This window comes from Felis catus, chromosome A2 (assembly GCF_018350175.1).
Source record: "Felis catus isolate Fca126 chromosome A2, F.catus_Fca126_mat1.0, whole genome shotgun sequence".
Classification (NCBI taxonomy): Eukaryota; Metazoa; Chordata; class Mammalia; order Carnivora; family Felidae; genus Felis; species Felis catus.
Window position 1 is genome coordinate 107,150,418 of NC_058369.1, and position 27,751 is coordinate 107,178,168.

Genomic DNA, 27,751 nt, shown 5'->3' on the forward strand with positions numbered 1-27,751 from the left:
TGGCAATGCATTGAATTTTTTAAAAAAACAGACTTTTGTAGTTTGAAATCTGTTTCTTTGAAAAGATTCCCATTTTATGTATATTTTTGATGTCCAAGGAGAAAATGCAAGCAAATTAATGTTTAGAAGGCTTACATATGAGGAATAATCTTTAAAAAAACTTCTGAGTTTTGATTATTACATGATCTCGGATATCTTCCTTCACGCAATGGTTTTTGGCTACTGCTGGGATATTTTGCCAAGGTAAAATGTTTGAGCCTAAAGAAAAGCCAATGAGTTCAATCTTTTAACTATTATGGCATTCTTGTTTATAGAGTACATTAGGGTATATGAATTGACAGCTTTACATCAATTATTCAGAACCTCCTTTATGTTTTGGTTGGTGAGGAACAAAGGTTTTTCCAGCAAGGTGTTCTTCATGGCCTTCTTAAGGGAAATGCCAGACATGTTAAGGAAGTGTGCAGCACAGGATGGATATTTGTATTTCATGCTTAACATTTGATATTATTGGTAATACAATCGTTGTCAGACAGGCTAAGAAGGTCATTTGTGATCTTTAAATTTTAAGTATTACAAAATAAAGATAAGTGTAAATATATTCGAACTATCACCACATCTTTGTTTGGTGGAGAGCATTTGATTTGGTTTGAAATTCTGAAATTAGCGATGTCTAGGTATATAAACATTTAAACTCTAATTTCAAGCACTCTAAGTCAAATGTTAAAATGACAATTTTCTACCTAGGAATTCAACACTCGGGTCCTCAGTGTACATTCTCTTAATACTTGAGCATCAGTGGCTTTTAAATCAAGTAATACTTTCCAGCTTTTCATTTTCTATTAACTTTAACAGCTTGAATCCTATTGAAAAGTAGCCACCATCTTTGCAAAGTGTATTTCTTTCTTAAAGAATTGACAGCATTACTCAGACACAACTCAACACTAATGGTTCTAGTTTTGGGTGTATGGCTTTTTTTTTTTCTGGCCTATCATTAAGTCAACTCACCAGGAAAAAGGGCCACAAGAAGTTTTGATAATGATAAAATTCTCTCTGCTGTCAAAGAACCACAAACGGACAGATGATGGAGAGGGAGGAGAGTCACGGGGAGGTGGGAGGGGGAAAGGGAGGAGGAGACTAAAGAAAATGAGGGGGATGGGAGGGGGAGAGAAAAGGAGGGAAAGACAAATAATGGGAGAGGAGAAGGAGAGGTGGAGTCAAGTGAAGAAGAGGAGGAGAGGGGACAATATCAATGGAATTGAAGTGCCATGTGTAGGTAATAACAAGAGACCGCAACCCCCCCCCCCACCCCATTTTCAGTGGCTTCCTGTTGTTGCAGGCTAACAGAAGTATAAAGTAAAAGAGGGTATGGGGGGCCTGCATGGCTCAGGCAGTTAAAGGTGTGACTCTTGATTTTGGCTCCAGTCATCACCTCAAGGGGGTGATATTGAGCACCGCCGTGGGCTCCTGCTGAGCATGGAGCCTGCTTGAGAGTCTCCTTCTCTCTCTGTCCCCACCCTCTGCTCATGCACTCACTTGCCTAAAAATGGTGTAAATAGCCCCAAATCGCTATTTGTTCTTCCATCTTAGTGAAGAAGGTCAGACCGTGTAGAAGCTGATAAAATCCTTTTTTGCTTCATGAACCATGTCTCAGATAGTCAAGCCAAACAATCTTATTCATTTTCCTGATCTTGAATTTTTAAAAAAATTTAAAAAATTTTTAGGTGATTTACTATCCCTGTACGTTGATAAAGTGTGAAAGATTTTAGCTCATAGAAAAACAAGAACGATCTCCTTCAAAAACTTGTGGGCACAGCCTGCCTCCTGACCCACTTTGTGGCTCCAAACCCCACCTGGTCCTGCTTAGTCTTTTTGAAGGCAGAGAAGCACATATATATGTAACTTACTATACTCTCCATTTGGGAGGGAACGTAGAGATGATAGAAAATAAAGTTCAAATTCATACCATTATATAATTACCAACATGGTTTGTATCTGATTGTGCACCAGATACTGTCCTAGGCTATTCACATTTAATATTTTATTCCTTATAAAGTAGTAACTGTTATGATCTTTTCATTTAAAAATGGAGACTATTATGTGTTGAATAGAATTACAATGTCATACAGCTATTAACTGGAGGAGCTGAAGTTCAAAAGAAAAGTGTGAGGAGTCATCAGAGATGAAATGCTTTAATCACCTCACTCTTCTCACATAATGCCTTGACTTCCAGCCCCATGTCCCATCAGGTAGTCTATAAAGTCCTCCCCATCTTGGTAGGGACAGCTCAAGAACTTGGCTCCAAGAGAGCCAATCTTTAAATGTTTTAATTTATTTTAAACATTTGGCTTTTATTGTGATAGTCCTAATTGCAGAGTTTCTCTAGATTTCCAAGGAGGGAAACTCTTAAGTTTCTTGAGAATGAAATCTGTTGCATTATGCATATTTACTGAGGTCGTTCTACAAACATCTAGCTTCTCTTTTATACCAGTGTCAAAACATCCATGTATGCTCTGAGAATCAGGCACAGCTAATCATCTGAATTATCTATTCAGAGCCTATGCCATGGAGAGTTAGTGTCCTATGGGATTGCCTTACTTCAGATGCAATTTTGAAGGTGAGAGATATTTTTACCAACTTTGCTTTTACATTTATTTCCCTCTCCTGATGAACTTGCTTTTCCAAATATTCTCTAAGGACAGGAGAAATTAATAGTAATGAGCTCATTTGGAAAAAAATGGGCTTGTGATCATTTTGGCTTTGTTCACTGTGCAGTAATGGCTCCTGTTCATTTTATTTTAAGGAAATTTGCTTAGGCAAGATGCTGAGTGCAGCAAGGTGGTTTTCACTAAAATAAACTTATTGAATTTTGGTGAGCCTCTGGGACAAAAAAGGAAAGACAATTGCCTATAAAATGTGGAATTGTTATTTTTTGGCGAAGAAGAACAGTAGGTGTGTGCAGCTTCTAAGTGATAAACACGTACGTTTCTAAGTTTATTTGTACACCTGCCAAATCTCCCCAGCAGCTGTCTTCATTACAACCATCTGAGCACTAATAGAGCAAGCCCAAAATTTCCCAAACAACATGTATCATAACTAAAGTTTAGAAAGGTTTTTATATCATCAGTTACAAAGTTTCTGACAGTATGTATAGTAAATTTTAGAGTGTAAAGATTGTGGAGATTTTTATTCCCTTTGTTTTACATAAACATTATGGTCTCAAAAGATATCACATTTAATAAATGGGAATGAAAATGCCAACAGAGTTTCTTTCATGAAACCAAGTATCTTCTTTCATGAAACCATGTTCAGTATTATGAATGTCTTGCGCTAACAGTTTCAAAGAAATCATTATATCACACATTCCTATCTTCAGTGTATCTGATTGCCTGTTTTCTTGTTTGGAGAAGTTTGGAGAACATGGAAGGAGAAAATACTCCTGGTGTTTCTAGAGGAGATTCTTTATGGTGATGATCCTAGACTCACCTCTGAACAGCTCAGCAGTTTGCTTATCTTATACAAACTTTCTAAGATAGAACCAAATTAGTAGGGGTGTTATCACATTCTAATTCTGGATCATCTTCTTCTAACTCTGTTACTTTACCTTTGCAATTATACACTTGAAAAATAGCGATGAGGAATAGCACCTATTGCATTCTGCTATTATTACTGTTAGATAATATAATGTGTGCAAAGTGCTTAGCATATTACCTGGCACATACTATTAAAGGGAGACTATTAATCATGTCACTCATGTAAAAGCTAAAGACATTTCTTTTTTTTTTATTTTTATTTTTTTTTTTAATTTTTTTTCAACGTTTTTTATTTTATTTTTGGGACAGAGAGAGACAGAGCATGAACGGGGGAGGGGCAGAGAGAGAGGGAGACACAGAATCAGAAACAGGCTCCAGGCTCCGAGCCATCAGCCCAGAGCCTGACGCGGGGCTCGAACTCCCGGACCGCGAGATCGTGACCTGGCTGAAGTCGGACGCTTAACCGACTGCGCCACCCAGGCGCCCCAAGACATTTCTTTATGAAGTGATTTTCGACATTTGGACATTTGGACTTATCTCAGCAGGGCTCATGAAAGGCCTGAGGAAATGTGCTGAAGGCTGCAATGCATTCTTCAGTCATCCTTAAAAGGGCCTCAGTGAGAGACTGGGCCATGTTGCAGAGGGAGGCATGATTCTCATCATATGAAGAAAGCTCTATTCTGTCAGAGAATTAAGCAGATGGTGCCGTGTGTGTGTGTGTGTGCGCACACACACACACACGTGGGTTGCTTTTGGCTTCTGACTGGGAGACAGGAGTACAAAAGCATGTAGCTATGGCCAAAAGAACTCCTAAGTCCTACCTCCTATTATACAGTCCAGCAGACTTAGCATTTAGAAACTAGTTGTTTTTCATTGATATTGGTTGACATATGGAAATGGAATAGTGTGTCATTTACACAAAATTTGTTTTTCTACAGTAAGTAAAGTATGCTTCTTTTAATTGTGAAGCTGCATGATCTGTTGGATTTTAAGGTTGCCTGATAGACTAGAAAATAGATGGACGTCTAGAGAAGGCACACCTCAGTTTGAAATCAGCTTTTCTCATATTTCTGTGGAGTTCTCCTCGAGTCTATCTCTCTGAACTGAGTGTCCATGCTTACACGGTGGGGAGTGGGAGTGACTAATACCCTTATAGGGTCCTTGGGAGCATTACAGGGAATAATATATAGAACACCTACAATAGTGTTTGGCTTACTTAGCACAGAAATGGTTCCCATATAGTATAGAAGTCTCTTTCTCTTTAGTAATGACCTTATCATATGAATGAGAAAAGGTTTTCCATGTAACCAGTCCAAGTGAATCAGGTAATATTAGAACATGATGATTCAGTAAATTCAATCACTAAATAACACTAACTAAAAAGTGGTTTATTAAACTCTTACTATATGCCAGCCACTAGATTAATTTCTTATATATATCATCACAGCCCTGCAACACTAGTTATTCCCTCACAAAAGCCCTATCATATGTAATTACCTACATATAACCAAAGGGCAAACAAGCAAGGATTTTGTAATGGTGTGAATTATTTTAGTTTCATACAGAGGAAAAACCAAAAGCAAATATAAACCCACGTACATAAATGACTAAGTTCTAGTCTATTTGTTTTAAACCTCTCAATTAGTTTCCAGTCTGAACAAAGAGAAATTTAAGAATTTTTCCTATCATGTTTCCAATGTATAGGATATTTAAATGACTGGTAAGTAGTACTTCAAAAGGGAAACCTGTTTTTAATCCACATTTACTAACATCTTAAACTTGTCTGTAGTGTATTTTTTTGAGAAGTGTTTTAGAATTTCACAAACCCTCTCTGTAAGAGGAAACAAAGGAGAAAGGCCAGGACACCCCATCAGAATCGTGATGTTTTGATTCTTGACCTGCTCAAGTCTACTTTATAACTTGGGTTAAATGAAAGCTTTTTGAACCTCAATTTCCCCAGTCACTAAGATGTGGGTGTGGTCTGCATATTCCATCTTTTTACTCTGACAATTGTTTTAAGTTCATATAAATACAACAAAACCATTTGAAATGACTGCTTTTTGGCATAAGAAAATCACCACAAAAAAGAACAAAATGTTTCCCATTACAGTGAGGAATCTGCTAGGTCTTTTTCACCACGTGCTAGAGTGAACACTTAAAATTATTACCAAGACACTGTTAGAAGAAATACTCAGTTGAAATTTTACTCTTTCAAGGATTGTAGTTGGCTTATGTATAAGGTATGTAGTTGAGTCAACATATAGTTGACTCAAAATACATAGGAGTATTAAATATATATTAAAATATATTAAACATAGTTTGTCTTCTATGAATAGAATGTACCAAGAATTTTACATTGTCACTAGTAGGAATACACATAAAAAGTCTTCTATAATCAATCATACTGGATATTCTTCTACCCTTTGCCACAAGAAAGCATACAATAGCATTTTAGGCACACTTTTGTTTATTAGAGGGCAAGTGGAATGGTTTTAGATTTTGATTATATGAGAGAAACATTAACAAATAAAATAAACGTGATTTGGACCTTTTTAGCACTTAATGGCATAGTTCACTCTGAACTCTAAATTATTTATGGCACAGAAGTAGACACTTGGTAAATAACAGGAAAAGCATAGAAATCAAACACAGATTGCGGTATTTGTTCATTTTAACACTTGGGTTACCCAAACCCAAGACTGGTGATTTATCTACTCTGAATTACTTCCTAAACAATAGTTATATTTCTAAAGAAAAAAAAATTAGACTATTAGCAAATCACTAAAAACGTCACAAATAATCCTTCTGATTGGGTACTAAAACCAATTGTATACAGCTGTGAGCAATCTGGAAATATTTATTTTTTAGACCTGAACATTTGATAAATACCCAAGCTTATTTCAGTATAAATTAATGACATGTGTCTATGAAAGGTGATTTGTCACCACTATGGCAGTAAACAACCACAGTAAAGTTGGAAATCTAGAGATGTGTTAGTGTGTAAGTGTGTACAAATGTGTATGTATGTATGTGCTTTCACATGTGTGCATGTGTATGTGCCTGTGTGTGTATGAATGTATGTAAAAAATGTGAGAAGCTACTCTAAAAAAACAAAAAACAAACAAAAAAAGCAATGAAAACCAAACATCAGTTTTGCAAACTATGGTAAATTAGAGCATTTACTGCAAATCAAGTTAGAGTTATAGAAAAATTGAACTCTTGAACTATCTTTCATTTAATGCATTACAGTCTTCTCTAGGATATGCAAATAATTATCCCTACTTTTTCCAGTGTTTTATTTTAGTACTTGACGAGTTTCCGTTGCTTTAAATTGCTTCTACTTGTGGATTTTACTTCAGACTCCATGGACTTATAATGCAGGTATCTGGTTGGCCTCTTTTTCACAGAAAGAAATGATCAGAGCATGCTTCCTTCCACTGAATTCAGTAGTAAAACCTTTCACTGGCACCTGCTCCTGATGACATCTGGTTTATTTGTTATGTAACACATTTACTTTTTTAAAAAGGTTGAAGTTGCAATACTTTTTTCCTGGAATTTCCCTTAAAATTTTACTATGCATACCTTTTTAAAAATTCAGTATTTGTATTGTTCAAGCTCCTGGCATACTCCCATTAAATGTAAATACCACATCATTCATTTCATCCTCCAAGTGGTAGAGTCCAAGTAACCGGGAGACCTGGTCCAGCTTCTACTTCTATCCTCATTCATCATTGCACATTTATTCTGTTCCCTCTCTTTTAATTTTTGTTTTCTCAGAATTTTGGAATAGAGTCAGGCTGACTGTAAACCCAGTGAGTATTCTGCCACCCAAGTCTGTGACCCAAAGGAAGCACTTTGTACAAACTAAACCCCTAAACTTGAAAGATCTGGTTATGTCTTCCCTACAATCATGGATTACATCAATCTCTTTATCTTTGAGACAATGAAATCTGTTTTAGTGGCAAACATTAACCATTTTTGGTAGAAGGCAACCATTTATAGTTGTCAAGGGGACCCTGAAGAAAGATAAAAAATATTGATGTAATATAATTTTACTGAATTTGCAATTTTTGACTAAGGCCAGACCATTATACACATAAAAGTATAAAAAGGTGCTTAACCTGGCAGGACGTATATATGCATCTATGTGTCCATGTTTTTACTCTTCAGGAGAAACACAGGTAAGTAGACACAAATTATGGAATGTGAAAGGGAGGAACTGGTGAGGGCAGAAAACCTGCCAGAGTTTTTCACAGAACGTCTGGTGATGACACCATGATTTATTTCTTGAGGTTTTTACCTTTTCTCACTCATCACAGGAAGTAAGACAGAAATAACAGATGTAATTGTAGGAGATTAAACAGAAATTTTGACCTATAGTTCCCTGAGATTTAAAGGTCAAGAGACCACAGTAGAACAGGACGCTTTCACAGGGATCTACTATCATGGAAAGGAAATCTGACACCTAAAATAAAGTATCTGTGAGGAAAGGGAGGTCTAAACTGGTGTTTAGGCTTAAGACAAAGGTCTAAACAGTAAGGAAGGTGAGTTGGTAAGAGTACCACTTTAAACTGAAGGAAGCGGCCTATCCCAACAGACCAAGTACAGCATGGCATTATATTTTTGGGAGAAAAAGGCCAAGAGTCATGAGCAAATCAAGAGATGGCTGACATTAGAAGCTATGCTTGAGTGTGGTCACACTCAGTAACACGCTCAGGAACCTGCACCAGCACGCGCATCATTACTTTGTTGACAACTTTCCATGGTGTCACCTAGTGGCTCCAACAAATAACTGCTTGATTTTACGAGTCAAAACTCATCTTGGCCTCTCTCTGCACCATCCCCTAACCTCCCCTAACTTCTCATCCCTCAGGGTCCTGGTGATTCCTTTTCCAGAAGCAGCTATGAATTGGTTTCTGTGCTAACAGACAAGGTGAGTACTTGAGCCATCAACTGTGAAAATAGAATGTGACTATATTTGGATTCTGAGTTGAGGAGAAGGCCAAAAATTAAACACATGCCCCCTGCCTTCTTTGCCAGAATAGGACTCCTAATCCACTGAAGGCACACCAGCAAGTGGTATGGACACATCAGAAGAGAACTCAAGTAGAGAGTGAGTGTGTAAGCCCAAGTAATGGGCCTAATAGAGAAGAAAATGCTTCCCTGTTATTTCCATGCAAAAACCAAAGGTTGAAGGAAGACAAGCTTTATGGAAGACTTTTGACATTAATGTAAAATCCATGTTATCTTGGTAGATAACGGCTAAAAGTGAGTACATCACAAAATATTTGAGGTATTTACTCTTAGGTGTGGAGCTATTTTATTGATAAAAGAAACTTCAACTCAGTTTTAAATTTGTTTTTATTAAAATTAAGGAAGAGAAGTATGTTCTTTTTGCCTATAATATAATGGTGTTAAAACTATAGTCTTTTTTTTTAGACCATTATGGCTAGATAGCATTATACCTTACTGTAATGTTTGTAAATCAAGGTTTTCAGAACAAACAAACAAACAAAACCCTGAAGGAATCTGGGAGCATAAACTTTCAAAATAACAAATAATTCAACAAATTTAAGTATACCCATGATTAGGTTTTATTGTTATTTTTAGTTATTTCAATTTTAATTTTTAATCACCTGTGTGATTTGGCATTCTGTATTTCAGCCAAGACATATATTAAAACTCTGAAAAAAAAATCTGCCAACTCCTATCAACTCCACTACTCAATTATCCCTATCAGGCATTGTTTATTCAGGAGAAGCAAAATTACTCTAATATTTGCCTACTAAAACAATTATACAAATGCCTCTAAAATTAAATAGTTTTCTCAAATACTCAATATTTTGGAAATAACTATTCTATCCTACATGTATTTTTGGGGGTTAATTCAGATTTGAATATGGTTCTTTATTTTTAAAAGTATTACAGAATTTTTTTTGCCAGTTTGAATTATTTATGGAGATCAGAGTAGTTCTGGAATACGTGGGTGTTCTATTCCTAGTTAACTCAGAGAATGTGCCCAAAGAATGTAAGCTATGCAGTCCTAATTTAAAAAAAAATTAATGAGGGGTTCTTATAGCTCCTAACATTTTTTGATTCTAAAATGTACAAAATGTTACCGGAACTCATTTAGAGAAATTAAAAATAGGACAGAAAATACTTGTGTGCTGATAAAGATACCAGAAATTGAGGACCATATTCATATATACAAAATATCCATCCTCAAGACACAAAAACAAGTAAATAATTTAAAAATAAGAAAATCTATTATTTTTTTTCAAATTTGAAAAAGTCAAATTCCAAAATAGCTCTAAAATGAAATGGAAATTCTGCTCATTTTAAAGTAATTACAAAATCAGAGGCTCTTATGCTTGTCCAAAGATACACTAACAAATTAGAAACCAATGGAAGATTGAGTTCTAGGAAGAAGAGCCAGGAAGGCATTTTTAAGTACCTATTTTCCCTTCTGTAAGCTTGACAAGGGTTTTCAGCATAAGAGCACTTAGAAACTAGGAGAGTAACACCCAACAATGGACCAACAAAGACCTCAGAGTTTATTCCTGAATTTTAAGTTTTCATTTTCTCAAAGTTTATACTATGTGTTTGGCAGCAAATATTAAATCTGTGTGAAACCAAAGGATCATTTAGAAACTTAATTTATTCAGTAATTAAGTAACAAAACATTTTTACCTGTCACCACTCATCTTTCAGTTGCCTGAACAAAAGGAACCTGTATTGTCTATGAGTTTTCTTTTCCCCCTGAAGTTTAATTTATTTATTTACAGAAAGAGAGAGAATCCTAAGCAAGCACTACACTGCACAGAGCCCAATGTAGGGCTCAAACTCACCAATGGCAAAATCATGATCTAAGCTGAAATCAAGAGTTGGACACTCAACAAACTGAGCCAACTTGCACCCCTGCCTATGTGTTTTCTTAAATGCAAATGAAAAGAAATATACAGTAACAATCGAATGAGCATTGTCCAATGTTTTAAATTCCTTTTAATATAAATTTTAATGTCTTGAAATTAATATAGGCTAAACATGACTCTGCTATTCGATTAAATTTGCTTTGCCAAATTATGTGAGGCTACATGTACATGTATGTGGATAAATGAGACGGAACTTTTTCCGAAAAGGTGTCTTAAAAGACAGAAAACACATATTGAGGGCAAGAAAAACAATCTATGATAGAACAACTTTACAAGACGTACCAGATATTTCGAGTACATATGTTAAGGTGATCTAAAATATTACAAGCCAAAGCCCAACTAATTCTTCACAGAAGTGAAAACAGAGCTCACAGCATGTAGTTACTAGAGAGCATAGAAAAGTTACAATCATGTATAAATATTTTGAAAATATTATTTAGCCCATCTGCAGATCTTTATAAATGCTAAGTGCCTCAAACTACTATTTTATCCATTATTTCTTACGCCAACTCCGTTATAAGTAACAATTTGTTTAATAACTGGATGCGGGGAAACAAGCTTTGAAGGCATCAAGTTCTCCACTAAACAAGGAGATATTCAAAGCCATGTATTTTTCTGAGATTGGAAGGTTTTAGAGGATAAAGGAAATATGAAGGCAGAGGCCTTGGAAGTCCTTGGAAAGCTGTGAGTTGTGCAGAAAGTCTTGTAGGTCAGCTGTCATTCAACACCTTTCTCTATCAATTTGGTAATGAAGGTCCACGTATCACTACCACATGCGTAACTCAAATCTGGACTGCCGTTTTGCTAAGGTATTAAGTGCATTTCTGTCATTCTTGTCCTTTCTTCCGTCACTCAAAATAGCTTATGTTAATGCAGGAGAGCAAGAGCACATTCTCATGTAACAATTTTGAAGCAAGTCCACCCATAGGAATAATTCACTTTATTCAGTATATATTATAACCATTCTTCAGTATGTATTGGAGTCTGTTAGTAATAGCTCTGTTTTAGAAAAAAAAATTATTTCATGTGACTCAATCAAAGTAGAACAAACTCGAAGCAGATAGGTCGGTTAGGGAGTTACTGACCAATTTCCAATCACAGATACAAACCAAAAACTAGTCAACAGCAGTAGGGTCGAAGAAGGTGGAAGAAAATTCATGAAATAAACTGAATAGAAAAGACTTGGTAAGTGATTAGCTAAGAAAGAGCGGGTCATGCTTCCATCATGTGAAAACCAAATAACAGGGAGCAGGTTGTCATGGGAAAATGTGGATGGTTTCATTGGTCAAGCACATTGCATTTGTGATGCCTGGAAGATCCAGGGACAGTTTCCACTAGACAGTTAGATGCAGGTCTGCAGTTCAGAAATGAGGTCTAGTCTGTCGTCAAGACCTGAGTGTGAGGCAGCTCTTTTGTCAAAGCATCTTCCAGAGTTCTGGTTGCAGGAGCCACGAAGCTTTGGATACTATTTTAAGGCATCTATTGCAAATCTGCTGTTTCACTTTACTATTTGTTCCATCTTAAACATGTACATGGATTTGCGGTGGTTTTTGCATTAAGTTTATTTTCCCCCCCAATCCTTCGTCAAATGTGGGCCCCCCAAAGAAGTCCCTGATAGATTGTCACCTACCCTATCTTAGGGGTCACATAGACAGTGAATGGTGAAAAGGACTTGGTATAGAGTCAAACCTGTAATCTATTCCTTGTTTATAGCTGACAGTGAAGAGGTTATCTTCAGCACCAATAAACAACAGCAACATATCAATATATAAATACATCATGTACCACATGGACTGGTTATGCTTTTCCTTTCAGTGTGAAGTAATATCAGTCTTGAGTTAAGTGGCATTTGATTAGGGAAACTAAGTAGACCAAGAAGAAAGCAAAAAAAAAAAAAGAAAAAATATTCCAAACTTATCAGTAATATGAAAGTGACTCCTGTTATAAAAATACTTATTTTTAAGCCTCCAAACTATGGTATAGCCTCATGAAAATTTTTAATTAAAACTCCTAAATATTGCCACTTTAAATGGTTTACAAAGATGATTTAATGATCATTTTATGTTAGTATATAAATCAAAGAAGACGACACACTTTGTTTTATCCATGGATGTTTCCTAAACTCACAGGCGCTCAATCAATAGAAGATGCCTAGTACTCCTGTCTCCGTGTTTCGGCATATTTAAGCCTACTCCCAACAATCCTCATCAGCAAGATATCGGGTCCAGAATGCAGTCACTTAGGCTAAGGCCCACATCACTGAAATCAGATAGTTTCAGCTCTCCCAGAAATGTAATCTTCATCAGCCATCACCTGATCAGCACTGGTTAGGTAATCTGCCTGACAGACCGCTGCCATCCTGTAAAGTGAAATAACTTTGCAACAACCAACCTGCTTTTTTTGCCTCATATAATTTCCTTGTTCCCACTCCCTTCTGCCTATCAAAGTCTGTCATTCTGTACAGCTCCTCAAGCTCCTTTCTATCTGCTAAATTGGATGTGGCTTAATTCTAATCAATTTTTGCTCAAATAAACTCTTAAATTTTTAATGAGTCTCAGTTTGTCTTTCTTACCGTCTTGGCCTTTTCAAGCATTTGATTTGCAACCTTTTCTTTAACCTATGACACAGGTCTCTTTGAAAGAGCAACCGACAGGTGATAAAGTCTTTGGGTTCAAACAAGTCTCCCTCAAAAGCCGAGCCTGAGACAAGGATTTGGCTGTTGGTAGTTCATTTGGAAGATAATGCCAGGAGGTGAAAGTGAGACAGAGATCCAAGACAACTCAATAAAGGCCACGTTAACAACTGGGCTACTGCAGCTGAGTCTCACTAGGAAGGCTCCAAAAATTTCAGGAGACCACAACTCTGTATTGTCAAACCCACAAGACTACGGGAGATTGGGACATCTGTCAGTGGACTCCCATCCAGTTCATTGAGGGTTGACGGGGGAGATACCATTCTCCTCCATTTCAGGATTAAGCCTAGGCACATGTTAGTGCCTTTCTTCTAAGCATGTTTGCTTCTTTCTAAGAGTTTTCTTAGGCAGGCAAGTGTTCTTTGTGCAGGTAACTTTCCATGGCTTCAGGTTAACTCAAGGTGGGATCTGGAGGGATATGGCTTTCTTACAACGAACTTCGTTATAGAATTGCAAATCATCAATTTTTTCAAGCTTTGCATGGGCATTAACAATTACTCCCACATTCTGATTTTAAAAAAAATGTTTGTTTTTTGTCCCTATCAATTGGAATATGAGATAAATTCCCTTATTATTTTATATGGCTGGAATTTTACAACAGTCCTTAAACCTCTGCTAGTATGCTACCAATATATTGGTTTTCCATTATACAACAGACTTAAGTCAAAGAAAAATTCTTCAATCACACTTGCTAAAATATGACAACAAAGACTTATTTAAGGAGGGGAGGGGCAGTTATCACAACAGGTATAGTGACCAATGAAATGGAATTTTACACTAAGAGAGAGTGGTTTCAACCCTGAACACAGCATGGGCAAGTGGAAATTGATAGCCAAAGTCAGGGTAGGGGGTCAGTGAATCCCAAATTACTAAGAGAAACATCAAGGTCAAGGGTAACCTGTTATCACCTGGGGATGATGGAAGCTGAGCAGCCTAATTAGCTAGATGCCAAAGGTAATCAGTTATGGAGGATGGGGGATTCCCACCGAATTAACTTAGCATTCCTGCTCATATTGTACAATGCAAAGACATACAAGTCCAAAAGGTGAAGCCTAGATGAAACAGAGCTCAGGGGAGATTGGTAGAGTGAAGTCAAGGACAGAATCTTTGTGACTCAACAGTACTGAAAAGACCCTGAATTGATTAATTTATCCCATGTGTGTGTATGGCTATGGAGTCTCTAATGATACATTAAACTCACTCACAATAGAAGGGTGTAGAAAAAGAAAAGGACTCGAATTAAAGGTCTCAAGTTAAAGACATGCTAAGTTTTCATCTGGCCGGCAACTGCTCTATGACTCACGAAATTCTCATCTATAAACAAGTAAGAGCCAGAAAATCTTTTGCTCTATAAAATATTTGCAAAGTACTTTAATTTTCCCCTCCAAACACCTAGAAATTTACACATAGGCCAGTTGAAACCCATTAGCATTTGCCAAGCACACTCCTCTTCAAAAGCTTCAAACAGAGATAGCAATCCAAATGCAAAAGTAGGACTGTGACCCAGCAGGTAGGGGCAGCTTCATTAGCTGACTCTGTTCGGCGATTGCTTTAGCTGAAGCTGAATTTGGGAAATGAATGTGCAGGAAAATGTGGGGCAGACATACATAAATAATTTAACTTGAGAGGAGTACTCTAAACCTCTCATTTACATTCACCTTTTATTATATTCTTGTTCCTATAGACTAAAGTAATAAGTATCTTAGGTATCCCAAGAAGGGTAAAAAGGATTAACATAATGCAAACTTCCCAGTAACTAAAACCAGGATTAAACATATAATCTGAAAAAATTGATGATTAAGATTGTTGTCTTCACCGAAATAAATCTCATCACAACAGAGGCCTTATATTTTCTCTTTTCCCTGATTAGAGTGCTATCATTCGAAAACTAATGAACTAGGAAATAAAATCTCTCTCCCTTTCTCCACCCCTCCTCAATTTATCTACATAGGGTCAAAGGCAAGACACGTGTACTGGATTCTAGCAATGCAAATGCATTTAAGAGAGGATTAAGCAATTCAAATGCATTAAAGATTCAGCAACAGCACTTTTATTCTATTTTAAAAGGCATCAATGTTTCCCAACAGCTCTAAACATGGATTGTCTACCTTCCTACCTCCCGATATTCGTTTCTTATTGCTGCTGTAACAAATGACCACTAATTTAGTGGCTTAAAAAAACACAAATTTATCATCATAGTACCGCAGCTGAGAAGTCCAAAACAGGTCTCAGTAGGGTAAAATTAAAGTTTTTTGTTCCTTGTGGAGGCTCTGGAAGAAAATTCTTGTTCTTACCTTCTGCAGCATCTAGAGGCCTCTGCATTCTGTGGCTTGTATCTTCCCTTCCACCATCTTCAAAGCAAGTAGTTGCAATCTCTCACCAACTCTGACCTCTTCCACCTCTCTCTTCACTTTAAAGGACGGTTGAGCACACCTGGAGAATCCAGACTACTCTCTATCTTGAAGTTAGCTGATTACCATCCTTAATTCTAACTGTAACCTTAATTCCCTTTTGCTTTGTGACATTACATATTCAAAGGTTCTAAATATCAGAGTGTAGACATCTTTTGGGGACCATTATCCTGTATTCTACCTCCCCAACATTCCTTGGAGAACAGAAGACAGCTGTGTGCTACCCCCAGCCCCACCAGGCATGCAGACCCTGCACTGGCTCAATGATAACCACCTGTGTGTTAAAGCATGGCATATCGGCTACTGAATTAACAAAAAGTTGGAAATGTTTTACTATTGCCTATGGGACAAAAGGTGAGAAGGACATAAGAATGAAATGTAAGTTTATTCAGCCAAAGTTTATAAGGGATAATAAAAGAAACTGTAAAAAAAACAAAGTCACATTAAAAAAATTTTTTTTAGTTTATTTATTTGGAGAGAGAGAGAATGGGAGAGGGGCAGAAAGAGAGAGAATCCCAAGCAGGCTCTGCACTGATGCAGAGCTTGAACTCATGAACTGAACCACAAGACCATGACCTGAGACTAAATCAAGAGTCAGACACTTAAACGACTGAGCCACCCAGGCACCCCCAAAGTGTTATTTTTATGATTTGTTGAATATCAATTTTTATATAATTTCTTCTGAGAGAAGTAATGTATACTTTATGGGAACTTGGTAGTTTTGTTAGCTGTCTCTTATTTATTTACTCAAAGATTATTGGATATATAATATAGGATGGCCCCAGGGAAATAGCAGTGACTAGATCCCAGGGCTGGTTTTCAAAGGACTCACCAGTTTAATGAGAGAATCAGACAAATAACCATTTAAAATACAGAGTAAAAATCTTTAGGGGCACCTTGGTCGCTCTGTCATTTAAGTGTCCAACTTTGGCTCAGGTCGCCTGACAGCTCAGAGCCTGGAGTCTGCTTCAGATTCTGTGTCTCCCTCTCTCTCTGCCCTTCTCGTGCTCAGGCTCTGTGTGTGTCTCTCTCTGTCAAAAACTGAATAAACATTAAAACAAAACAAAACTTTACCACACGTATCAGAGTCTTAAAGGAGCACAACAGAAACTCACCAGAATCACTCTAATGCTTTCCAGACAAGGGTGAGTCCAGAAACCCTCCCAAACACAAGTGAACCAACCCTTGAGCAAGGGAATGCACCGGTGAGCATAACTTTTGCCAAAGTGCAGTCATGAAAACATGGCGTATCTGGTGAAATGCAGGTAGAATGGTGTGGCTAGAGCTAAGTTTGCACATGGGGTAAAGAGAAAAGTGGATACAGGAAAGGTTGAGAAGATCCAGCTCATGAAATCTCTTGTGTGCCTGCGGAGTTTGTACCTTTATCACGTAAAACATGGACTATCGTCAATTTCTAAAAAAACAGTGTTGGTATTGTAGAGGAAGGATGGAAGTGGCGACAAAGAGAATTCTGCTGCTGATGCTCCTAGGATTACGTTTCCACTGCAGCCAGAAAATAGAATCTGCCCATTTTCAAACACAAATTATTTAGAAAATTGACTGTATTTAATCCTCACAGCAACCCTGAAATAGGTTCTATGTTTATCCCTATTGTACAGATGAGAAAACTGAGGCTTAGCCAGATTGAGTAACTTTCCCCTAACCTATGTTCTATAAAACGTGCAGCTAGGAATAAAATTTACACCTCTGTCCTCAGAACCTTCTTACAGCTCCCAGAAGCGGATTTACCTTGAAGTTACCTCCTAGTTATCTTACTGGCATCGGCCCATTCCAAAACTTGAGGAATACAAGGAGGAGGCAGCAGGCTGGTCAATCACGTGGCAGAGTCGGAGAGTGCTATCCCGGATCTGGGGGCCACCACATCCACCAGGACACCAGAGAACACCCTGGGTAACCAATCTTGACCTCAAGTAAGAAGGAACCCAAAGAATTGCAGCATTTTATTGCTTCAACCCCTTTGCAAAATATCCTGTACCTAGTCAGTGCCCATGAGAGGTGCGCTGAAGTCAGTTACACAAAATGAAGGTGGACATGGGTTTCATCCAGATAATTCGGTATAAGCCCTCAAAGAACCCCTGACCTGATCTTTTAGTCCAGACAGCTCTATCATCTAGTCTGTTGCTATTCATGGGATCTCTGAGATTGTTGGTTTTATATTCACAGTGGCAGTCTGGGGCCAAAGCAGCACAAAATAGAATGGTACAGTTCTTAATGACACAGAATTCAGTTGCCAAATGCCCAGACTCCTTCCTCCCTCACAAAGGACGAGGGGGGGCTGGCCTGGTATTCGCCAGATGTTCAGTGGGGCACCCTGATGGCAAATGCTCGACAAGTTCATGTACACACAAAATCTGGCCAAAATGGCAGGAAGGAATGACACCTAATGAGTGGTTAACATTTTTATTTCAAAAAGCAGGATACTGTATGTAACACTTTCTGAAAAATAATTAAGACACTGTAGTTAAATGACTTCTATGTTTTTAAACACAGTAAGGATGTACAGAATCCTTGAAATGTGCATTTATTCAAACTTTACTTAAATAGAATGCAATTCAGTCGGGAGACTTAAGGGGTAATGTCTGCCTGTCACAAAACAGAAGCTCTTTTGTGGATTTTGCTTGTTTATTTATTTATTTATTTATTTATTCATTTATTTAAATTTTACATCCTCAACATATATTACAAGGGCTTCATCATTTAGTTTAGAATATACATACTGTATTTGAATAATCGTTTGTGGGTTATATGTGCCATGAAAGGTACATTTTCCTTTTTATAATCAATAAACAACAAACTGACACAAAAAGACATGGAACCATTTAAAAGTTTTGTCTCATTCAAGTAGAATACAACCTGGGATTCAAAACAGATTCTTCCTTGAAAATTGCTTATTTCCCATCCCCCTAAAAAAGAAAAAAAAAAAAAAGAACAAAATGCGGAAACATACAGGCGATTCATTAGCTCTTAATCAAATTTACATTTCTACCTGCAGTAGACTACACTAAACATCTGAGCCTTCTGCTTCGTTATGGCTATAATCACATAGTCTAAACATAAAAAAAAAAACTGTATTAAAAGTTTATTTTCTCCACTTTCTACAAGATATCATCTTCTTCCACAATAAACTGACTAGGACTTTTTGCATCGAGTACACATGGTATACAGATGAGTGTGGAAAAATACATTTATGTCCTTTAAAATTTCTGGGTCACGTAGACACCTCTATTCCCAATGGGAAGCATGGATATCCAGGTTTCTTTGGGAATGTCTGTTTGTCAACTCGGTGTATGGCACTGTTTGGCAACATGCCTATCTCTTTTCCCCTGTTAATCTGACTCCTGCCAGCCCAATATTAATTTTTGCTTAAGAGTTTCATCTACTTAAAACTCTGTAGAAAAACTAGATCTACTCTGTTTAAAAGAGGTTGACTCAACCACTCAGGCACTCACCCCCACACACAGAAGAACAAATTCCATCTTGAAAAGCTAACATTCATTATTCAGTATTTTACTAAACCATAGAACTTTCAGTTCAGAATTTTCTTGAAAATATATATTCTTCACCTGAAGCTGTCATAAAAATGGAGACTATCTTCTCTGATTTCAAAACCATCAAAGTTGCTCTTTTAAAACTACTTTCCAAACCCCAGGAGTAGTGTAGTAGGAGGGCAAGCATGTCAGGAACTTTAGGAAATGACTTGAAGACAGTAACATTTGATTCCTGCTTGAACATGTATTATTTGTACCAATGGATTGTAACTGAAGATGTAACTACTATCGGCACTAATGAGAGTTACATGGCTACCCCGGAAGTAAAGCTGCATGCTTTTACTAGAACTCTGGGAATCTGACAGGCAGGTTGCTTGAACTGTCTCAAGCCGCTGTCTCTTCAAGAGCTCGCCACCACACAGATTGTTAAGAATGATTCATCAACTGTTGCTGCCTTCAAACTACATACTATAAAAGGCAGCCAAAACATAACTGTACGTGTACTGCACATAAAATCATCTGTGGCTTCAGAATATATTTTGATACAAAGCCCGCCTGCCCATTGTACAAAACTTTGTCAATTTATGTAGAAATATTTATTACCTGTAACCAAAGATACACAAAATCAGTGTGTTTGTTATGTAACATCATGTCAGTAATGCATTTGTTACTGTTTTGAGAGATTTCTTTTGCTCCAGATTACGCTCTGCCAAATAACTTTTTTTTATTATTATTATTATACTAGGGCAAGTGATTGCTGTGCTGCATTTGCAATTGTAATGATCATTTTCCTGGGACTGCTAAATTATGTCTTAATTTTATTCAAAAGCTTTTATTTTCAAAGCAATTAAACTTATTGTTGATTGATATTTACCATCTAATGTTCCTGGAACACTAAAATAATACGCTTTATACATAATCTTCCATTATAGTACATTGCTTGAGAGTAGCTATTTGATATAACGGCATTCAGTTGAGTTTTCAAACTGAAGAACAAAAATTATAGCAATTTCACTTGAAATCCATAAATCCATGCACAGGATTGTGTTCAACAGAATCACTAAATGCTATTTGTTATTCAAAGATGAATGAATCAATAGAAAAACAGAACTGATAAATCATTAGTACTTTAATGCTGAGTGGAGAGAAAAACTAATAAATCATGCATTTCAAGCACTTGTTTTCCTCATGGCATGTTTAAAAACAGAAAACATGCACTGATGGGATGCAGGTCAATATGACTGAACAATACCCAAACTGCTCGGAAAAGCATTTCATTTTATATCATAGATTTAATGAAACACCAAGGAAAGTACTATGCTGTGATTTCTTTAAATGGACACTCCAACCATCCCATGAACACCGTAAACAACGATCTGGGTCATTATTTCCAAATAAACATTTGAAATGTCACAGAGATGGGAGTGGTGTAGGCTGATGGAAGAGGGCTAACTGCATGCACGATTTGCTTCAATGAGCTTAATAGCATTGCAGGTATCAATTTATTCCAGAGCAAAACTGATACGATCATTTACTATCTCAAGTGTACTTAACTGACCCATTAAAAATTACACATACCTATATTTATAAATGACCAAAAAAGCAAGAAATCAGAATTTGAGCTTTGATTGTGTTGTTTGGCCTATTGTCTATGTAAGGTGAGAATTTTAATTATAATTAATGGGTAATTCACTCTCTTCCAGAGTTTAAGTCATCAAAAAATTAATCATAAGAACCATAAATTTACTCCACAAAGCTAATTAATTATACATTAACCCATTTCTCTCAAGCATCTTTTTCTGAATCTTTGGTGGGAAATAGTATATTAGGCACATAGTTTAAAACATCTATTTGGTTACTGGTGTGGTTATGAATTTTCTTCTAGATCCACATGCAAAAAGGAGTAAGGCTTGTCATATTATCACACTTCACTGCCAAGTAACTTATTTCTGTTTTCACTTATTTCTGGAATTAAAAACAAAATGAAACAAAATAAAAATCACTTTCTATTTTTTTTAGCACAAGAAAACTTTATATATCTGATATTTTAAATTCCACTCAGAAGCATTAAGATGTTGAAGAAAAACTATTTAGGTACAGCAAGGTTATCACAGACAACTATTTAATAAAATCGTCCAATTAAAAGTTTCTTTTCAAGTCATAGTTCGAAGATCATTGATGCACTGATTCTATCAGGGAAAAATATAGCAATCTACAGTGATGATCATCATAGCATTACTGATTAGTGCTTACCAATAATTTGAATCACACGCAGAATCACATTTCCCATGATATTTCCTTTTATGTTTCACATATTTGTCTCACAGGTTAGTAAATGGAATTGGGGAGGGGTGGATGAGAGACATAAAAATCTATGGGAACACGTGCAACAAAAATATGCAGTATCACTTCATGTACACTTCTGCCTTCTTCATGCAAAGATGCCTATAAAAACGGAGACAAATTTTCTAATAGCTGAATATTACATTAGCTCGGTAACAAAAACTGTTAACCAATTCCATGATTTTGCATGAGCAAGAGAACTGAAATGGTTGAAAGGTTTCCAGCATAAGTTTCCATGGCCCAATTATGCTAATTAGATCTCTAAGAATAAAATGAAACAGGTTTATTCCTTGCTTCGGTTTCTTGTTCTTTTGACGAGAGAGCAGAACAGCCCAGTTTTTGGAGGAGGACCCATCAGCATTGGGGCTTGGTTCTTGTGTGTAATTTTTATCTAGGAAAAGAAAGAGAAAGAGTAATTTCCAGACAGAATACCATTTTCAGAGAATCTCTGTTAAGGTTAATAATATTCCACGAGTTACCAGAACACCACAAGTGTAAAATGTAGTTTCAGGGTGTTTGTTATTTCAAAAATAATTTTAAGGGAGATAAAAATTTGCCTTTAAACCAAATTCCAGCGCTCGGTTTTAATGAAAACATAAAAATTAACCACAATCACATTTTAAATATCATTACTTCCACCCTCACTTGAGTAACACCCCCAAAACTCTTTGTTTCAGTGACATGATTATCCAGTATAATTCAATGACCATTTAAAGCAGGAAAGGATGTACCATGACAGCATTCACAAGTCCAGTTACAGCCCAACATCAAGATACACAGGGTATCAAGGCAAGCCTTATTTATCTTGCTAATCAGATTGTTTCTCTCTTTCAACACGAACTGCAAGGTTTAATTTCAAAACAATCATTAAGAAAGAAAGTCAAAAGTTAACGTGCGTAAAAGGTCAGAAATGATGAACTAGCTTTCTAATTTGTTAATTAATTGGTAATAGAATAGAATCAAATATTGAAAAGCCTGCTTCAAACACTTTGAGAGACAGTTCTAAAGCTACTCGTTTTGATTTCTTTGATGTAAAACTACGAATCACCTTAAATGAGACAACCTTAAAGTAGATTATGTCTGCAATTTTCTCTAATTCAAGTCTAAATTAGAGAAGACATTTTATGAATATATGCTATGCTCAAAGCTAATTGAAAGCAATTATCAAAGTGGCATTTTGTCTGTGACTTTAAGATACATTGTAAGATAATAAATGATTCTCATTATGTAATAAAAAGGTCACATCTTGCCTTTGGGCTAGTGACGCTAAGAGTTTTTCAAAAGCAATCGGAGACATTTTCTTTAGAGAACTGTGACTAATACAAGAACCATCGCTTATTAAATATCAGTTGTCACCTGCACAGCACCCGCATCAGAGATGAGTATTTCTTTCAAAAAGAAACACCACCTCATTAAAAGCTCCAAAAATATATCTCTTAAAGTGCATCCCTGACATTTTCAAGTTAAAATGAATATCCTTCACTTGTCATTCACTAATAGCAATAAAACAAAACAAAAAAAAAAGTACGTCACATGGACAGGATCATTAAAATCAGCACTGGGGCTTTTGGGAAATGGAGATTCACTTCACAGTCTAGAAAGACAGAAGTATGCCAAAAACCTGGAAAAATGAACAACTTTATTTAAGTCTGTAGGAATCAGGTTATTCTGGGAAGATTCAGTGTTCTTTTCTTTACTGTAAAAATAAATTGCACCTGTAAAAGGCCAGTAGGCTAAGTCAGCCCCAAACTTTCTGGATATATGATTTTATTTTATTTTTGTTATCTTATGAACTATGGAATTGACAGCAATATGCTTGTGATCCCAGACTGCACACATCTATGTAGACTGAAAAAGATCTCTACCAGGTTGTCTCTCTTAATAACTGTTTTGGATTATGACATTGATTTTTAAATCCCCCTGAACCGTACCTTTATACAGTATCTAATGCAACATCATTCCTTCATTTATTCATTTTGTAAACTTTGTTTTACCCCTACGATGCTTCAGACACTATACCAGGAACTTTTAATGAACAATGGACAATCTCTACTCCAAGAAATTTTAGTCAAGTAGGAAAAAGAAATTTAACAAGCAGGATATTGGCCACTCTGATTTTTAAAATTATCTAAAACCCATCGTTTTGGTTGTTTGATCATTCCTATGGTCTAAGTACACATTTCTTTCTTTAATCTAACATTATTTCCATAAAAAAATAAATCTATATATTAATTGTCCATTGTTTATGGAAATGAAAAACAACTGGCTATGTTTTCCTCTGAGGGGAAATAACGTGAATGAAACTAGCATTCATAAAATGTCTATTATGTATCTAAGCTCTTTACACAGGTTATCTCATTGGATAATTAAATGTCTTTGTATATTTGAACAGAAGCAAAAAGTACTCTATTAAGGATGAGAATGATTCCAGTCCAGGTGAGTTCTGTGTGTGGTCACAGAAAGTCTAATTGTAGTCTCCAGAAAGCTGTAGAGACTTAAGAGTTAGTTTAAGTTCAGACTGTCAGAGAACCTGGTTAAGAGGGCCTCTGCAGGGTGCCTGGGCAGCTGGCTCAATCAGTTCAACATCCAACTTTTGATCTCAGCTCAGGTCCTAATCTTAGATTGCAAGTTAAGGCCCTATGTTGGGCTCGATGCTGGGTGTGAAGTCTACTTGAAAAAAAAAAAAAGTAAATAAAATAAACAACCTCTGCGGGACTGAAAGAATGACTCACATGCCTGTTTTGTATACATTCCACACTCTTGTGTTATTATTTTTATTTTTTTGAGAACCTGATACCTAGTAGGAAAACAACAATGAGTAAGGAGCAGATCTTATCTCTAAAGACATTAGAATATATTAAGTTTCAGCAATCTGAAGACATGAGCCATATATTTGGCAATCTTTGACTGCTTCCATCTTTCAACAACCAGGCAGTTACTTCTTAGCTGTTTCTTAACATGTCAAATATTTATCAAGCACCAGCTATAAGCACGGCAATCTGCAACTTGATTTTGATTCGTTTGGAAGAGAATCTGAAATTTAAAATTGTGGGCACTCAGAAGCAATGGTGATGGGGCTTCTAGAAGCTGGGATGGCTGCATGAAGGTAGAAGAACACGCTTTAAAAATGCAAGATAGGGGCGCCTGGGTGGCTTGGTTGGTTAAGCATCCGACTTTGGCTCAGGTCATGATCTCACGGTCTGTGAGTTCGAGCCCCGGGTCAGGCTCTGTGCTGACAGCTCAGAGCCTGGAGCCTGTTTCAGATTCTGTGTCTCCCTCTTTCTCTGCTCCTCCCCTGTTCATGCTCTGTCTCTCTCTGTCTCAAAAATAAATAAACGTTGAAAAAAATTTAAAAAAATGCAAGATAAATATTGTCAGTAATAGAAGAGCACCCTCCTATATAAACTCTTTACTTCTACATATTACCTATTCTTTTGCAAAGCAACGGTGCCACAAGAGAGGACCTTCTAATGTTCTACTGTTCTGTGACTCTTTCTACTTCTATCTTCCTATAACGTATTAAGATTGGGGACGTCTAAAAAGATAAACATGAGAAAATTTGATTGCAGTTTCAGTTTTAGAAATATTCAACACAAAATAAAGATGCACACGTTGAAACCAGATCTAGGATTACAAGGCAGTTTTGTTTCTACTGTATTATCAGTGTTGCATAGCGTGAGAGTTTCACTTCATAATTATAATATTGAGTGATAACAAGATTAAAAAATAGTAAGATTTGGCTCTTACTGTGTGCTGAGCATTATGCTAATAGTTTTACACAAGTTATTCCGATGCTACCTGTTTCATCCATCTCTTTGAGTTGCCCTAAACAAAAGTCTATTCCCATAAAAAGTATTATTGTTGAAGAGTATAGAAGTGAAGTATCATTTCATTAAAATGATAGAATAGAATAGTGGGCTTATATATCATAGTAGTAAATGGTGTCTATGCCTACTAGACATTTATGTTCTCCATAAAGGACCTTCTTTAGCCCAACTAAAATTGAGGGAACAGAGCAAAGTTTTCCTGACTCATTCTCCAGGCAAGTTTAGAGTGACTCACTGGTATTTTCTTTTCTAGTTCACTGTTTTCTATCACTGACTATTCTTGATACCTTTATAATAAAGAGTAATGTTTCTTTTCCTCAGGTTATATGAACACTTTGTTCAACACTGAGTCCCTGGAGGCCCTGGCGACTCACCTAAGTGCTCATCAAGCTTTCTGTCAAAAGAGCATCCAGGTTGGCAGTGTAGGAAGATCCTGAACTTACCTTCTCCCATGGAGATACTAGATTTGCTACCACATGAGGATCATTTCCCTCTGAAATATATCTGAGAATGAGATAAACTGCTCTCCACAATAGAGGATAAAAGAACCACATTGAGACTGGTAGGAAAAGCCCCACCCCTGGCACAGCAACACACAGAAGGGAGGGGTGTCACCAGACAAGCGCTTCTCCTGGAGAAGCAGGAGGCAGGGATTCGTTCCCCACATTGGGTACTCTAGCTCCTGGGATCTGAACCAAAGAGATGAATCCCAGAATGTATGGCTTGGAAAACCAACGGGGTTGACATTTATAGTTCCCAAAGTTAAAGGAAACTGAGATTCCCCCCTTGAAGGCTTGCACGCTGTCTTCCTTGCCTTGGGACCCAGCAAAACAACAGCACTAAAAAGCACCTACACTATACGTGAGGAAGATTCATTTGCTGATCTAGGGGCATGGGCTGGAGGGGCAGGGGATAGTTGAAATGTTCTCTGGAGACAGAGGAACTGGAAAATAGATGTCACTGTTGCACTTTCCCCATAGCCTACTAGCGCAGGTGGATGACCTTGGATATGGCACCCTCTTGCTGCCTTGCTGAGATGGACAGGGGCAAGTGGTTGCGGTAGTTGCTGACACAGGAGGGCATTGGTGGTTACAGTGCTCCCCTTCTCTCTGACTAGGGCGGCAAGCACAAATGGTCATGGAGTCCTCGTGCTCACTAGCTGAAGTCTGGGAGAAGGGGGGACTGCAACACTTCCCAGCCCTCGGGCTGGGGCTGGTGAGTATGAGTGAGCCAAGCATTCTCCCATTCCAGTGCATGCACAGACATGGCACTCTCCAGCTGCCTTGCCGAAACCAGTGGGCACACACAATCCACACATTTGGACACCCCTTGCACACTTGGCCCTGGTGGCCAGGAGGCCTAGCATTCCAGAGCTCCACAGCACTGTGACAATTGGAAAGACAGTTCTTGGCAGTCCACCACCCCCAGGGCACTGCACAGACAGCAGACTGAAACACAACCCTAGTCTTCCTGTGACAAATGCCTATATCTAGAGGCTAAGAAGTACTCCCAGGGAATGTAAGTGGGGAGACACCATCCTTGAGCACCACCATGGCCTTGCTACAGCTCCACAAAACTTCCCAGAAAGGAGCTTCTACAGTAATCTGAAAACCCCAGTTATGCAACTGTCACCCAGGGGATACCTCCAGATCTCCTGGTCTGCAGACCAGCAAGATTACATATGGGGCCCCACTGACTTTAAACATTTGCATCCTTTAAAAGCTGTTTCCTGAAAGTAGATGCTAAATGAGATTCCTCCTCTTGGACTGCTGACAGGTCTTGGCACACACTCAACAATTGAGACATACCAAGAATAAATTTTGTGGTTTAGAAAATCACAAAGGTTCAAGAGACAACCAAAGTCTAGGGCAAGGTTAAATAAGATGGATCATCACCTACACAAGGCCACTCCTTCAAGATGGGGAGAGGTAGTTGTTTTCACTTAAAATATAGAAACAAACACAGAGTCGAACAAAATGAGAAAACAGAGAAATATGTTTAAGACGAAAGAACAAGACAAAACCTCAGGAAAAAAATACCTTAATATTGCAAAGATAAGTAATTTACTTGATAAAGAATTCAATGGTGATCGCAAAGATTCCGATGGAACTTGAGAGAAGAAAGGATGACCATACAAAAACTTCAACAAACAGACAAATAAAATTGCATGGAAAAAAAAAAACAAATGGAAGTTACAGAGTTGAAGAATACAGTAACTGAACTGAAAAATACATTAGAGGGGTTCAGCAGCAACTGAGTGAAGCAGAAGAAAAAGTTAGCAAGTAAGAAGATAAAGCAATGGAACTCAACTTGGAACAACAGAAAGAAAAAAGAATTTTAAAAAGTGAAGGTAGCTTAAGGGACCTATGGAACCACATCAAGTGATAATATTTGCATTTATAGCAATCCCAGGAGAAAGGGACAGAAAAGTTATTTAAAAAATAATGCCTGAAAACTTCCCTAAGTTAGAGAAGGAAACAGACATCAGGTCAAAGAAGAACAGAAAG

At 37.2% G+C, this 27,751-nt stretch overlaps 1 protein-coding gene and 1 long non-coding RNA gene across 11 annotated transcripts in view; both read right to left on the bottom strand.

Annotated features, from left to right (window-relative positions):
- The window catches only part of LOC123383893, a 107,716-nt gene extending 91,697 nt beyond the window's left edge, over positions 1-16,019 (bottom strand). Inside the window, exon 1 of the long non-coding RNA XR_006594248.1 lies at positions 15,449-16,019. This is a non-coding gene — a long non-coding RNA (uncharacterized LOC123383893). The remainder of the gene's footprint in view (positions 1-15,448) is intronic.
- Positions 16,020-17,970: 1,951 nt separating this feature from the next.
- Positions 17,971-27,751, bottom strand: part of DGKB (diacylglycerol kinase beta) — a 945,456-nt gene continuing 935,675 nt past the window's right edge. For all 10 annotated transcript variants that reach the window (XM_045052433.1, XM_023250408.2, XM_023250411.2 and 7 more), the window contains one exon: positions 17,971-21,808. In XM_045052433.1, coding sequence (XP_044908368.1) covers positions 21,701-21,808 — 108 coding nt within the window. In that variant the 3' untranslated portion in view covers positions 17,971-21,700. The remainder of the gene's footprint in view (positions 21,809-27,751) is intronic.